At 38.6% G+C, this 14,154-nt stretch overlaps 1 protein-coding gene across 7 annotated transcripts in view; it reads right to left on the minus strand.

Moving 5' to 3' along the window:
• The window catches only part of NFKB1 (nuclear factor kappa B subunit 1), a 121,811-nt gene that overhangs the window by 91,392 nt on the left and 16,265 nt on the right, over nucleotides 1–14,154 (minus strand). For 3 of the 7 annotated variants that reach the window (XM_022582439.3, XM_022582441.3, XM_089912436.1), the window contains exons 2-3: nucleotides 7,176–7,221; nucleotides 2,637–2,712 (exon numbers count right to left, since the gene is read on the minus strand). In XM_022582439.3, the coding sequence (XP_022438147.1) occupies nucleotides 2,637–2,712; nucleotides 7,176–7,214 (115 nt within the window). In that variant the 5' untranslated portion in view covers nucleotides 7,215–7,221. Of the gene's footprint in view, nucleotides 1–2,636; nucleotides 2,713–3,310; nucleotides 4,023–7,175; nucleotides 7,222–14,154 lie in introns of those variants that run through there. The other 4 variants (XM_089912434.1, XM_089912432.1, XM_089912435.1 and 1 more) reach the window with 2 other exon arrangements.

Raw genomic sequence — 14,154 nt, forward strand, 5'->3', positions numbered from 1 at the left:
CATTAACATTCCCTCTAGAAAGCTAAGTGAACTTATGAAGAAGAGAAGTCTTCAAGAAAGCAACATTTGACAGCAAGGTCCAACTGTATATGAATAGCACAGGGAACTATATTCAATATCCTGTGATAAACCATAATGGAAAAGAACATAAAAAAATGTATACATATGTGTAACTGAATCACTTTGCTGTACAGCAGAAATTAACACAACACTGTAAATCAACAATACTTCAGTTAAAAAAAAGAAGGCAACATTTGGATGCCATGGGAGATATAGAGGAGTTGGAACACATTTACATCAAACTTCAAGTCTCTCACTTCTTATTAACTCTTCTAAAAATACTTGAAGTTTTGCTATTATTTTTGCTGTATGATTTAATTTCCTTTAAATATGTGAAATTTTAAGGTTTGGGAATTTTATTAGTGAAATGGGGCCATTTTTTCTCTTTCAGGGAACACACTCAAACATTAAATCAACTAGAAAATTAGATTTGATATGCATATATTTGTTTTAATGCCAATTTTCCTTGGCCGCATTTCTATGCCATGAACTGACATCGTACAGCATAATGTTATAGACCTAGCAGTCGTGCCATATCCGATAGAGTTTTCCACAAGTAGCAAAACTACTAATGGTTTTAGATTTCAAGAAATATAAAACAGTCTACGTGAAAATTACAAATTAATACTGGTTTATATTACCTCTCTATCCCTCTAAAATGTGAATAAAACATCCATACATCTTGGTTTATAAAAACTGAACTATGCCACTGCAATGCAGAGGGAAAGTATGTGACAATAAAAATGATGAGGTAATAACTGGAAAATATGATTTTGAGGTATAATTATAAAAGTTTTTCTAATGTTATGGGCTAAATAATTCCTACAACATGAAGCTCTGACTACAGAATATTTACTGAGATAGTTCTTTTGATCATCTTATTTCTATCTCCATAAACTTGATGAAATAAAAACACTAAGAAAGCATCTGCATCAGGATATTGTTTGGCACCTACAAGGCATTAAATGGAAATGTATATGCTTCCTGAGGTCAGAACTTTTCATGTTTTCAATAAAGTATCAGTACCAAGAAAAAGACTTTGATCCTCAGAATAAGAAGTTCACAGGAAACACAGAAGCTACCAAGACATTTACTTGTTCACAGGAAACTGACCTAGAGCTTATACTGGACAGCACTTGAGGAGATCTCAGGTACAGTAGCCTACAAAATATGTTTTGTGGGGTAAAGAGAGAAAGGGCTCAGCAGCACACTTTGTGAAGCTAATGAAGGTGAAGGTACAGCAGATTTACTTTTTTCCCTTCCCATGAACTTCTAGAAATAATAGATATAAAAATGCAGAAAAACATCTGATCTAAAAAATGAGAAGTGCCACAGTAACACCACTAATTTTAAATGACGATGATACAAATTGGATAAAGTCTCCCATTGAGGACAAGCAAATCCATGGTAAACAGAATAGCTGATGCCCACTTCGGTGATCGCACAACTCTCTCTTACATACAACTTCCAAAATTGACTCACATAGCTTGTGAACATCTGTCGAGTCCCCCTGGTGAAGTGAGGAGCACATAAAAAGAGCTATCACAACAAGCTTACGTAAGAATCAATAAATAAAAACAGAGACTGAGTTGACTTTTTTTAATCGGCCATATGAGATTAAACAATTTGTTGATGGGGATAATTAATAGAGTCATGTTAGGAGGAAGGATGATCCTCATGAGTTTATCCAACTGGTCAGAACATAAAGCAAAAAGCTTTTTAAAAAGATGATTTTTCTACTGAGATGACTTTTATTATTTTTGTACAATTTATGTTCCCAGTGTCTGGTATACTGGCTGGCACACAATAGGTACTCAAAAGTGTTTTTGGAATAGATCTGAGGAGTTGAGACTGCCTCATGTTTGCCTGGGACAAAAGAAACAGGAGTTATAAAGACACCAGAGATAACAAGATTGGGTGAAAGGAAAAATCCTACATGGAGTAAAGAAATTCCTTTTGAGCTGTGCTAGCAGATATCAGCAACAACTGTCAGTTATACAATGGGTAACTGGGGTCAAACATGTTTGTGCAAACACAGTCCAAAAAAGTATACTGAAAGATTGTTGTTTTTTTTTTTATAAATTTATTTTTTATTTATATTATTTTTATTTTTGGCTGCATTGGGTCTTCGTTGCTACATGCAGGCCTTCTCTCGTTGCAGCGAGTGAGGGCTGCTCTTTGTTGCGGTGCAAGGGCTTCTCATTTCGGTGGCTTCTCTTGTTGTGGAGCACGGGCTCTAGGCGCGTGGGCTTCAGTAGCTGTGGCACACTGGCTCAGTAGTTGTGGCTCACGGGCTCCAGAACACAGGCTCAGTAGTTGTGGCGCACAGGCTTAGGTGCTCCGCGGCATGTGGGATCTTCCCGGACCAGGGCTCAAACCCGTGTCCCCTGCACTGGCAGGCAGATTCTTAACCACTGCGCCACCAGGGAAGTCCCAAAAGACTGGTTTTTAAAACATAAATCACCATTTCCTTTCCAGGTACCTCACTGACTTTCTAAAAGAATGTACAGAAAATCCTGAATTTAAAGAAAGCAAAAGCAAAATGACACGGCAACAGAGATGAGGAATTTTCTTACCTGTTGGCAGTGGCATCTCTGGTTGAAATAATTCTGGATTAAATATTGTATGATTCAAAGGATCCAAATGAAACATCTATAAAAAGGAAAATTTAGATATTTCAGTCATTATTTTTCCAACATTGTATTAAAAATTTGAACTTGAAACACCTAAAACTTAACTACAGGAACAAAAACTAAAGCCAAAAACAAAAACCCGAAAACACTTCAAATCACAATCTAAAAAATACACTCAGGGGACCTAGCTAAGTTCTCATATGTACGGAACTTTACAGGGGGCTATGTGACAAAGGGATTTCAGAAGAATGACCTAGCTGTAAAGTCCACAGAGGTAAGGACATGGTGTAGCTTGCTTACTGGTATATCTGCAGGACTCAGTGTACATTTATCAGAGTGGATGCTTAAATATTTGTTGAATTTATGATTTAAAGCTTATACTCTCTTAGAAATATAAGCATGAGAAGATAATCCTAGAAATCTGTATTTCTTTTATGATGATAAATAAACTCCTCCTCTAGCCATCCAACTTCAAGGCCTGAAAGAATTAGGTAGCAGCCCTAGAACAACTTACAGAAAAACTGAAAATACAACTTAGTCCAAAGAGCAAATAACTGAGCACTGAGCTCCCTCACTTTTTTTCCCCACCTTTATTTACCTAGCACAACACAAAATACCTGGAATTTAGTGGGTGTGGCAGGCTGAATAATGGCTCCTCCACGGACATCCACATCCCAATCCCCAGAACCTGTGAATGCTACCTCATATAGCAAAAGGGATTTCGTACATGTTATTAGGGTAAGAATATACAGATGGGGAGATTATCCTGAATTATCCAGGTAGGCCCTATAGGAGGGATGCAGGAGATCAAAGTGAACTGTAGGAGATGCAACAATGGAAGCAGGAAGGTGGAATGATGGAAGGGGTCGCAAGCCAAGAAATGCAAACAGCCTCTAGAAGTTCAAAAAGGTAAGGAAAGCTTTCAGAAGGAATGCAGCCCTGCCAACACCTTGATTATAGACTTCTGACCTCCAGACTGTAAGAGAATAAATTTTTTTTTTTTTTGTGGTACGCGGGCCTCTCACTGTTGTGGCCTCTCCCGTTGCGGAGCACAGGCTCCGGACGCGCAGGCCCAGCGGCCATGGCTCACGGGCCCAGCCGCTCCGCGGCATGTGGGATCTTCCCGGACCAGGGCACGAACCTACGTCCCCTGCATCGGCAGGAGGACACTCAACCACTGCGCCACCAGGGAAGCCCTAAATTTGTATTTTTTAAGCTACTGAACTTGTGGTAATTTGTTACAGTAGCACCAGAAAACTAATACAGTGGGCAAACAATATATTTTGATTGAATTATAATTTAACAATAAGTTACGAATAATTACTTATCCCAAGAGAAACATTTTCTTCCCACTTAGTTCACTCAGGATTTAAAATTCATATTTCTGAGTTTGGCATTTATTTCAACCTAAGTAAGTCATCTGTGGACAACACAGAAACCAAACATGTTTCATTGTTTTATGATACGCTAGTTAGTAAATATGCTGGAGCTGACATTTTTTTAAAAAACACAAATATTTTACTTCTTTTCTTTACTAGCATATTATTGGATATTCTTGGGTACCTAAGAATCTGTATGCCTAGTTAAATCAAGACTAAGAAATGCAGTGTTTAAATAAAGAAGGCTTCAGATCCAGTTGTGAGGTATGCAAATTTTCAATTGAGGAACAATAAATGTACTCCACTTCAGTGCTTCAGAGTGAAGTTCATCTACACAATTCACCATTTGCTAAAAAGGAAATAAAGGAATGAAAAAACATGTTATTATAAAAATGGGCCCCACCTTACAGAGAGAATTCATCAGTCTCAGAGCAGAAAAGATGACCTAGCAGAAAAAAATATTTCCTACGGTCCTGCAGGTGGCTAAAACGAGTGGTTGGTTAGAGGGCCAAAACTCTGATCTTAGGAGAGACACATGCCCCACTTCAGACAAGAAGAGGGAAGCTGTGCTGTGTGCTGCAGCTTGCACTGTGCATTAGGTCAGCGGTGGGGAGTAAATTCCAGAATACGTTAAAACACTGAGGACATGCACATTTCAGGAAATATAAACCATTAATCTTGAGACAAGGAAACAAACAAATAAACTTCAAGGACCTCTCCCTTCAAAAATGGAAATATCAGAACACGCCCAACCTCTGTTGCTGATGATCACAAAAATGCCCACTTAAGAAAAGCTTTCAAAATGAATGTTTTCAGCAGGTTTTACTCTTGTGTGGCATAAAGGACCATCTCTTGCTGTTAGGATTTCCCGCGTATAGACAGGAAAGCATGGTTTAAAACTAAGCTGACCAACCCTAATGCTGGTTAGAGTTTGCCTTTAATTGTTAGAGATAGCATATTAAAAGCGAAAGGTGAAACACAGGTTTTTTATAATATGACTAGCCAAATGTTTTTCATGCTTCAATCAAAGCAGATGGTCTTAGATTTATCCTATATCATCATTTGTACAATAAAATTCAAAAGAAGTATCTTAATGTGAAAAGCAATGCATACTCATTCTTTCTAAACCAATCAGAACATTATCAAAAGTAACGAATGCTATATAAGTCTATTTTATTTAAAGAAGTAATACTAAATCCCTTTAAAAGTATTGGGTTGGGGCTTCCCTGGTGGCGCAGTGGTTGAGAGTCCGCCTGCCGATGCAGGGGACACGGGTTCGTGTCCCGGTCCGGGAGGATCCCACATGCCGCGGAGCGGCTGGGCCCCTGGGCCATGGTCGCTGAGCCTGCGCATCCGGAGCCTGTGCTCCGCAACGGGAGAGGCCACAACAGTGAGAGGCCCGCGTATCGCAAAAAAAAAAAAAAAAAGTATTGGGTTGGCCAAAAAGTTGGTTTGGGTTTTCCGTAAGATGTTACGAAAATCCCGAACGAACTTTTTGGCCAACCCAATATTTCGCTTTTGGTTTCTGATTCTTTGCATGCATAAATTTGGGAAATACATTTTTTAGGTAGCTAAAGTTTAAGTGTGAAATGATTACAAAATGTGGACCGGGGTGTCCTGGCACCTAGTGCTCCCTCTCTTTGTCTAACCTAGCAAATTACATCTTTCAAATCTCAGCTTACACAGACTTCTTTTGGAAAGTCTGCCTAACCCTCCTCTTCTTCCCAGGCAGCACGGAGTGGTCCTCCTGGACATTTCTGTCCCATACCGTGCAGACTACTACTACAGCACTTATCACCACGTGGAAACTATTCATGTCTCTGTCCCTCCTATTACAATGGCAGCTGCCTGAAATGTGTCACTTTTTTGTACCCCTCCTTAGCCAATGCTCTGGTACATAGTAATGCCTCAATGAACAGCTCATGAATGAATAAACATCAGTATTTTAAATACACTTAATATTTAATTACCCTAGAGTCTGAAAATTGCTTGCAAATGGTTCATTAAATATATATACATTATATAAATAAATCTCTTTCTTTCTCTATATATAAATATACATATATATGTATAGGGCAAAATATTACCAACCAATGAAGATTTGTTGGACTATCCAATATTTCTACAGGCTTGAAATTGAAAATTTTCAAGTACAAAGTTAGGAGGAAAAAAAAAGGACACTGGTATCCCTTTATAATTGCAAATATAATTATAATGAACAGTTTTATATTCCCAAAGCACATTCATTGCCCATTAAGTCTTTTAAAGATCCCTGTGAGTGAAGAGGGGAGGGGAGTGCTAAGTAATTCCTCAGGTTTTAAGAGCAGCCAGCACTTGGTTAAGATCTTTGAATTCTAAGTCCTTTTCACTACACCAGTCTGCCTCATTAGGTGAGTTTTCAATAAATACTTTGTCTTCTCCCCCAAAATGGTATGTTCAAGTCCTAACTCCTAATACCTCTGAATGTGACTTTACTTAAAAATAGGGTCTTTGCAGATGTAATCAAGTTAAGATGAGGTCTTACTGAAGAATGGGCCCTCAATCCAATGCCTGGTACTTTTACAAGAGAATAGAGGAGGTTTGGATACAGAAACACAGAGGAGACAAAGGGAAGAAGGCCAATGTGCTGGAGTGACGAAGCTACAAGCCAAGGAATGCCAAGGACTGCCAGTAACCACCAGAAGCCAGGGGAGAACCACAGAAGAGGTTCTCCTTCAGATCTTCCAGAAGTAACTAACCCTGTCATCATCTTGATTTTAGACTTCTAGGCTCCAGAACTGAGAGAGAATATATCTCTGTTGTTTTAAGCTACCCAGTTTGTTGTAATTTGTTACAGCAGCCCTAAGAAACTAATACAAGTAGTTATCATTTGATCTGAAGTATATATAACTTTTATGCAACAATATGTGACAGCAGGGTTTAAGTTACTCATTTTACATGACATGTCCTCTCAGACCTTACATAGAGGGACAGGAAAAACAATTTAAAAGAAATTTTTTACCAGTTTTAGAGTTTTCCTGATAGTTACTATTGTTGCCTCTGTATATTTTAAAATATGAATACATTTACAAAAAATTATTAGTGAGATTATTAAAATACTTACTTGTTCATGCCCTCCCAAATATGGGTCGTCTTCTGCCATTCTGGAGCTGTACATCAAAAGAATACAAAACTGAACTGTAAAACTGGAAGGAACCTTAAAAATTCCACAATGCAGGAGTAAACTGTTTTATTCCAGTAAGACCAAGTATAACCCTTTTTTAAAGACCTTAGGAGGAGGATATGGTGTAGTTCCTCTTTGGAATCTAAATCTAACAGTAGAAATATTGCGTAATCAAGGAATTACCACTCACATATAACCCACAACACTGATGTCAACCTCACAGTAGTGTCCTGGAGTTTGGTACAACTAGTCTTCATCCTCTGTATAAAAATCATGCCATTAGATTCCTTAGAGGCCATTTCTTTTTGTCACCATCTAGACTTCAAAGATTCACTTAGCTCTTTGTATAGGTTATTTTCCAACCCTTCATGAATTCTGTGATAGTCCTAGAACTATCTCCCCACTTTCTACATGCCACTTGAGTTGAGAAGCTCAGAGGGGGTCATTTTGCTGTGAGAGGGCCTGATCAGTGCTTTGCATAGCACAGGGTAGGACGGCTGCAGTGTGCCGTGCTCTGTCCCCTAGAGCACTCTGCTGCTGCAGGCCACTTCCTCTGTCAGAGTGGTCCAGAAACACTGTAACATTAAACATGCAAGCAAAAGGCACAAAAATAAGAGCCCTTATTATCAAGGCTACAGCCTCAGATTTACTCAACCCCAGCCAGACACTAAAACATCACAGGCCCTAGCAATCTTCTGTTACCCAGAGGCCTTGACAAAAATTAAGAGCCACATGACCAGATAAAAACAGTATCTAAAATCACATATCATTTTGGATTTACTTAAGAAATATCCTTATCATTATTTTAAATATGTATAGGACAACTTTAAATTTACTTAGATCAAAGTTTAGACATATTGCCTGAAAACCTAGAAGATAAAAAAAAAAACAGAGCTGAAAGATTTGAAGCCAATTTTTCTCTTTCTTTTTTTCTCATGAAGTCTATAAAGCATTCAACGGCACTTGAGTCTGGGCCTGTCCCAAAGTGTTAGCTGTCCACCAAAATCTGTTCTCTCCTTTTCCACAGTAATAGAGTTGTAGCTGGAAACACACTCAGCCAGAGTATACCCCACCCACACTCCTGTGGGGTTAGGGATGGTCATTAGAAGAAACGCTTGCCAGTGGAATGTCAGAACTATTTATTGTGTGCCATTTCCAGGTCTGGACTTAAGGCCCTTGACATCCTTCCTCCGTGTTTTTGTTTCTTCTCTGTCCCACTGGATTAAAACCTAGGCATGAAGACCTGGCACTTACATGATGATGAATGGCAGCTAAGACTGATGGTGATGTGAGAAAGAAATCAAAGACGGTGTTCTTTAACCGGGTGTACTGTTGGGTCTCTTTGTTAGAACAGTTTAGCCCTCACTCTAATGAATATATCATTTAACATTCCAAAGTCCTCCAAAGAGGATTCCAGTTTCCAATGAAATCCTCTCCTGCTAGTGCCCTCTGTGACTGGGGAGGAGGGAAAGAGCATCAGAGGGTTCCAAGTGGAATGCAGAGTAGTGCTGAATTTCAACAAAAGGGAAAAGAGCGGCTCTGAGTTCTACAGAACAAGAATGCCATGCAGATTTGCAAGAAAATATTCGTCTAAAACAAGAAACTATTGATTGAAGATTTACAAACAGCTGTAGTTAAGACAAACAGCTAAAAAAAAAAAGGAAATCAGACCTTTTAGTGAAGAAGAATTAAATCATTAGAAATTCAAGAGTTCTTCCACTGCTGGGTGTGTGACTTTGGATATATAACTAACCCACTGTGGCCTCTGTTTCCTCATCTGCAAATGAAAGACTTTGATAAGGGATGGACCTTTGAAAGGAATAGAATTTTGTTGTGCTCGGAATATGTCAGTTAGCTAATAAATACTTATTCACAGAACAAATCACCTAAATCATAACTCTTTCTGTAAACTTGGAGTTTTATACGGACTTAAGTATATATCCATATTAAAGAATCATTAGCATAATTTTCACTTATATGACGGATACCAGTAAATAGTGTTACACTGAAATACAGTGTTAACACTAGTTACGACATTCCATGTGAAAAATTCTTATTCGTAGAACACAGAAGCCCAAAAAGCTTCCAAGAAAAATATTAAGACCATTTTTTTTTGCCTTTAATGTGGGTTGATCATTTGAATCCTCTCAATCTTAGCCCACAGTCTTTAATGGCAAAGGGAGACTGCTGACGTGTTAAACTGACAGAACCTGTTCACAACCTCTATTACACTGATTTTATGTATATATTTAAACCTGTGGATGGTTTCCTGAACTTTGATTGAATGTAAGGTGGCCCTGACCCTAATTTTAAAGACTCAACTAAATCTACTTTATTAGAACTGATGCAGGGTTATTATCATGATCACCACTGTACAGCACATCTCAATGAAGATCTCTAAATCGTAAGCACAGGACAAAACACGAAATTAAATACAGTCCTCCCTCCAATATCCTCCCCGTGATTTATGCACGAATGAGTGCCCAAAGGTCATGGTTTTAAAAGCCTAACAGCAGCCCAAGAGACACTGGGTGACGGTTAAAATCTGAACTTTTACAGCTTCTGTGGGACAGAGTTCACTGTGAAGAGCTGAGGTAACAGTAGGCTGAGAGTGATGTCAATGTTAATTCATGATTTAAAAATAAAATGTCAAACGAAACCAAGAATTATTTGGAAAGGATGAATCACCGTAATATTTGCATTAATTGTAAGAGCAGGTTTTATTTCAAAATTTTGAAATACCAACTAAGCCTTCGGAACTGAAGGATTAGGAAAGACCAGGGAAAGCCTCTACTGCCCCCTTGCTCCCCCAGCCCTTCCCCTCACTTTCCCTTTGCACACAGTTCTGTGCTTTTGAGGAAGGACCTTGAAACAGAACGGGAGACACTGAGTTGACTGGTGAGAAGATGGGCCTAAGCTCTGCCATCTCTCTCCCCCAACAGTGAGGCTTCCAGGAAATTTTTCACACCATGAAAATTCATACAGCTAGCTAGCAATAACTAAAATATCTCCCTGAGCGAATTGTTTGTATTTCTCACATGAAAGACATAATGTTGTAACTGGCTACGTTCTGAATATATGATGAGTTCTGCATGAAACGCCTAATGGATTATCTTCCACACGTCTGTGACAATTCCACCATCGACATCAAAGGCCAGCATAAGTGGTTCTTAGTGAGGGCAGCAAAACCAAGGCCACAGGGCTGGACGATTTAGGGTAGAATTGGTGGCGCTCCCCTCTTTGTAACTGGGGAAATTTTCTAGGATCAGATATATTCACACTTTTTGACCAGGGTCCACTGTAAGAAAATATATTCTATTAGATTTCATTAAAAAAAACAACTACCATTAAAATCCATTAAAATCATTTCATGAGCCACTAGTGGGTCACGACCTGCAGTTTGAAAAACAGAATTTTAGGTACCATCTAGAGAATAGAGTTGGGAATCAGAGAGATCAAGTGTCTCCATTTTCAAGTTTATTTTCAGCCACAATGGACATCACTTAGGTATAATTTTAGTACCTCATCTTGGATGAAATTACAAGAAAAAGAGTGACTTATTACCATCTCTCTGTTGGATAATAAATAAAGAGAAAGAATATAATGGAGTTTCTTTCCACAGAGGAATTTTTTGGAGGAAACATGCTGTAAGGTTTATGCACTACATATGTGAAACATTATATGTGTACTACATATAATATGAAACATTCAAATAAAGAGTGTCTATTGACTCTGCAATTCCACTTCCAGGAATTTGTACTAAAGAATTACATGAGCAAGTGTGCAAAAAAATAAGTACAAGAATATTCACTGCAGCAAAAAACTGGAAAGAGTCTAAAAGTCCTTTGATAGATTGTTTAATTATAATTATGCTACATTCATACAGTTATATGTTATGTGACTGCTAAAAATAATAATTCACATCCATATATAGTAACACAGGGACTTTTACTCCCTAAGTTATAAATTTCTGTTTTAATTTTCTAACTTAATTATATAATTGGAAATATATTTTTTAATAGAAAAAAAAGAGAAAATCAAACCCTGTCCTGAATTTAAAGTTTAACTCTGACATCTTTAACGATTAATGATATACAGTGAAGAAAACATAAAGTATGAATGAATCAAAAACTTCTAAGCACTACTGGAATCCTCTTCGTAATAAACAGAAAAAAATTTAACGTTAAAATGGCTATTTATTTACATCTTTCTGATGATATACTGACTTAGTGATGATGAAAGAAAAGTAAAGTTAATGGTGATTTAGTTACTTTTCTCAGAAGAGCTGATTTTTTTAAGTTTTTGAAAAAGAATGAATATTTGTGTCCTACCATGTTTAGATTTGTATAAACTCATTTTCTATGTTTTTCCACTCCTCCATCCATTTTCAGCTCCCTATTTTTTTTTTTTTTTTTTTTTTTTTTGGGTACGCGGGCCTCTCAGTGCTGTGGCCTCTCCCGTTGCGGAGCACAGGGTCCGGACGCACAGGCTCAGCGGCCATGGCTCACGGGCCCAGCCGCTCCGCGGCATGTGGGATCCTCCCGGACCGGGGCACGAACCCTTATCCCCTGCATCGGAAGGCGGACTCCCAACCACTGCGCCACCAGGGAAGCCCTCAGCTCCCTATTTTTTGAGTTGGGTACAATATGACCAATTAACATATAGAATAGCTACCTAATGAGTACAAATGCATTGTGCTTGGAGCTGGTATAGATAAGGTCCCTGTTTACAATGGAGTACCAATCTAACAACATTCAACTATTACGGCATGCAAAGCTTACTAGCACAGTTAGGGATACATAGCAAATGTTAGCCATTTCATTAGGTAGCACAGTAAACATTATGTTTATAATAAATTACGGGAATAATAGGCAGTAAGAGTGTAGGCACTCTGAGAAGAATCAAGTATTTTTCTTCCCCGTCCTACACATTTACTGATACACTGCCACATTTCCTCCCTATCCTAACCCTTATCACTGCTGAATAAAATGTTTGCATTTTGCCTCCAGGGACATTTGGCAATGTCTGGAGACATTTTCATCTGTCACAACCTGCAGGTGGTCCTACTGGCATCTAGTGCGTAGAGAACAGAAATGCTGCTAAACATCCTATAATGCACAGGATGGCCCCTCACAATAAAGAAATATCCGACCCCAAATGTCAATAGTGCCAAGGATGAGAAACCTAGTTGCATGCCACAGCGTCATGATAGTATGCTGGTTCACATGGAGAAAGCTAAACTTTACTGACTACCTCCCATGAGTAAGGAATTAGAGATAGTGCTTCATATATTTCAGTTAATTCTCACAATATTCCTGAGAACACTGAGGTTTAGAGAGAAGAAGCCATTCGCTCAGGTTGGTAAGAGTAATGCTGGCTGCTCTAACTCCACGGACTATGATTCGAATATCACTTGTCTAAGAGGCAGAATTGATTTTCCTTCTGGACTCACAACTTTATTTTAATACCGCATCTTTGCTCTAGGTCTCCTGAATCTTCAGGCTGGAGGTAGTCTACCCATAGCACAGCCTGAAAAGCAGAACAGCACTGTGACAGTATACAAAACTTAAGGGAGTCCTTCCTGAGACAATCAAATGTGAAGTTAAAAATACGAAACAATGTTAATGCAAGTGGTAGTTGCTTTTTGTTTTGTTTTGTTTTAGATGTCTCCACTGACCAAGTTCAAAGGATAGAAAGAGAATAAAGAGATTCTCTCTGAAAGCTGCCCACAGAAAACACCACACTCACTAATGGTATGATAAAAGTACGTAGTACATATTTAAAATTAAGGTATATTGAAATGCTCCTTGAATGCTTTCATTAATTTAGTCATTCATTAAAAAAAATATTGAAACTACTATGTGTCAGTTACCAAAGATACAAAAGTACACAAGAGTGAAGCAGTACCTGTACTCACAGAGCTAACAGTTGTGGCAGACTGAAAGCAATGGCTAAAAATTCTTTGCAACTCCACCTGACAAGAGGAAAAATCTATTTCTCCATCCCTTGAATCTCGGCAGGGCTGTAACTTACTCTGACCAACACAGTGAGGTAGAAGGGTGAGTTTTAAATGCAGACTTCAAGAGGCCTTGCAATGACCAACCATTCTGTTCTCTTGGAACACAGCTGCCATGTGAATAAGCCTGGGCCAGCCCACTGGAGGATGAGAGGCCACATGGAGCAGTGAGGGGAAGTCCCAGCTGAGGGTCCCCTGGACCACACAGCACCAGCTAAGCAGCCAAAAGACTTCAGAGATCCCCAGAGCCAGGCGAGACCAGATGACCTAGACAGCCTCCCCAACTGAGAGAAATAACAAATGTTTGTTTCTTAGTTAGCTTTGTGGTGATTTTTTTATGTAGTCAAAAGCTAACTAATGCAACAGTTTAGTAAGTAGGAAGACAGGCAAAAACAATGCAACACGGTAGGTGTCATGGGAAATGGCAGGTATGTGGGGCATGTGTTAGACATCTTGGTGATTCAATAATTACACTTTCTTTGTTAGGGTCCTATTTAGAACACCCTTTGCACTCATTTTTACTTTACTGGCCTATTCAGTTTCCAGCGGAACAAAAGAAAGAAGGACAAGAGGCAAAACCACCATGGTATAAACAGAAATAAAATTAGTACTGTTAAAACCTTCAAAATATAAATATTAATGAATTACTGCTAGCTTTAAGCAGTGATACCATTATAAAACAATAATGTTTTTAATCCTTTCAACTCCCTACTATCTAACACCAAATTCATCACTCCTATGGCAATGGGCCCCATTCCTGACTTTCCAGGTTTTGCCAGTATATCATTCTCTCCTGTACTCAGAGCCAAAACTTCAACATTTTCTCCTTTTCCCTCTGCTTATTTCACACCCATCCAGTCAATAATCAATTTCTGTTGATTTTTTTCTTTGTATTATTTCTTG

The sequence above is a fragment of the Delphinapterus leucas genome, chromosome 5 (genome assembly GCF_059928025.1).
Source record: "Delphinapterus leucas isolate spDelLeu-1000000601 "Yukka" chromosome 5, BTC_Dleu_Yukka2, whole genome shotgun sequence".
In the NCBI taxonomy this organism is placed as follows: domain Eukaryota; kingdom Metazoa; phylum Chordata; class Mammalia; order Artiodactyla; family Monodontidae; genus Delphinapterus; species Delphinapterus leucas.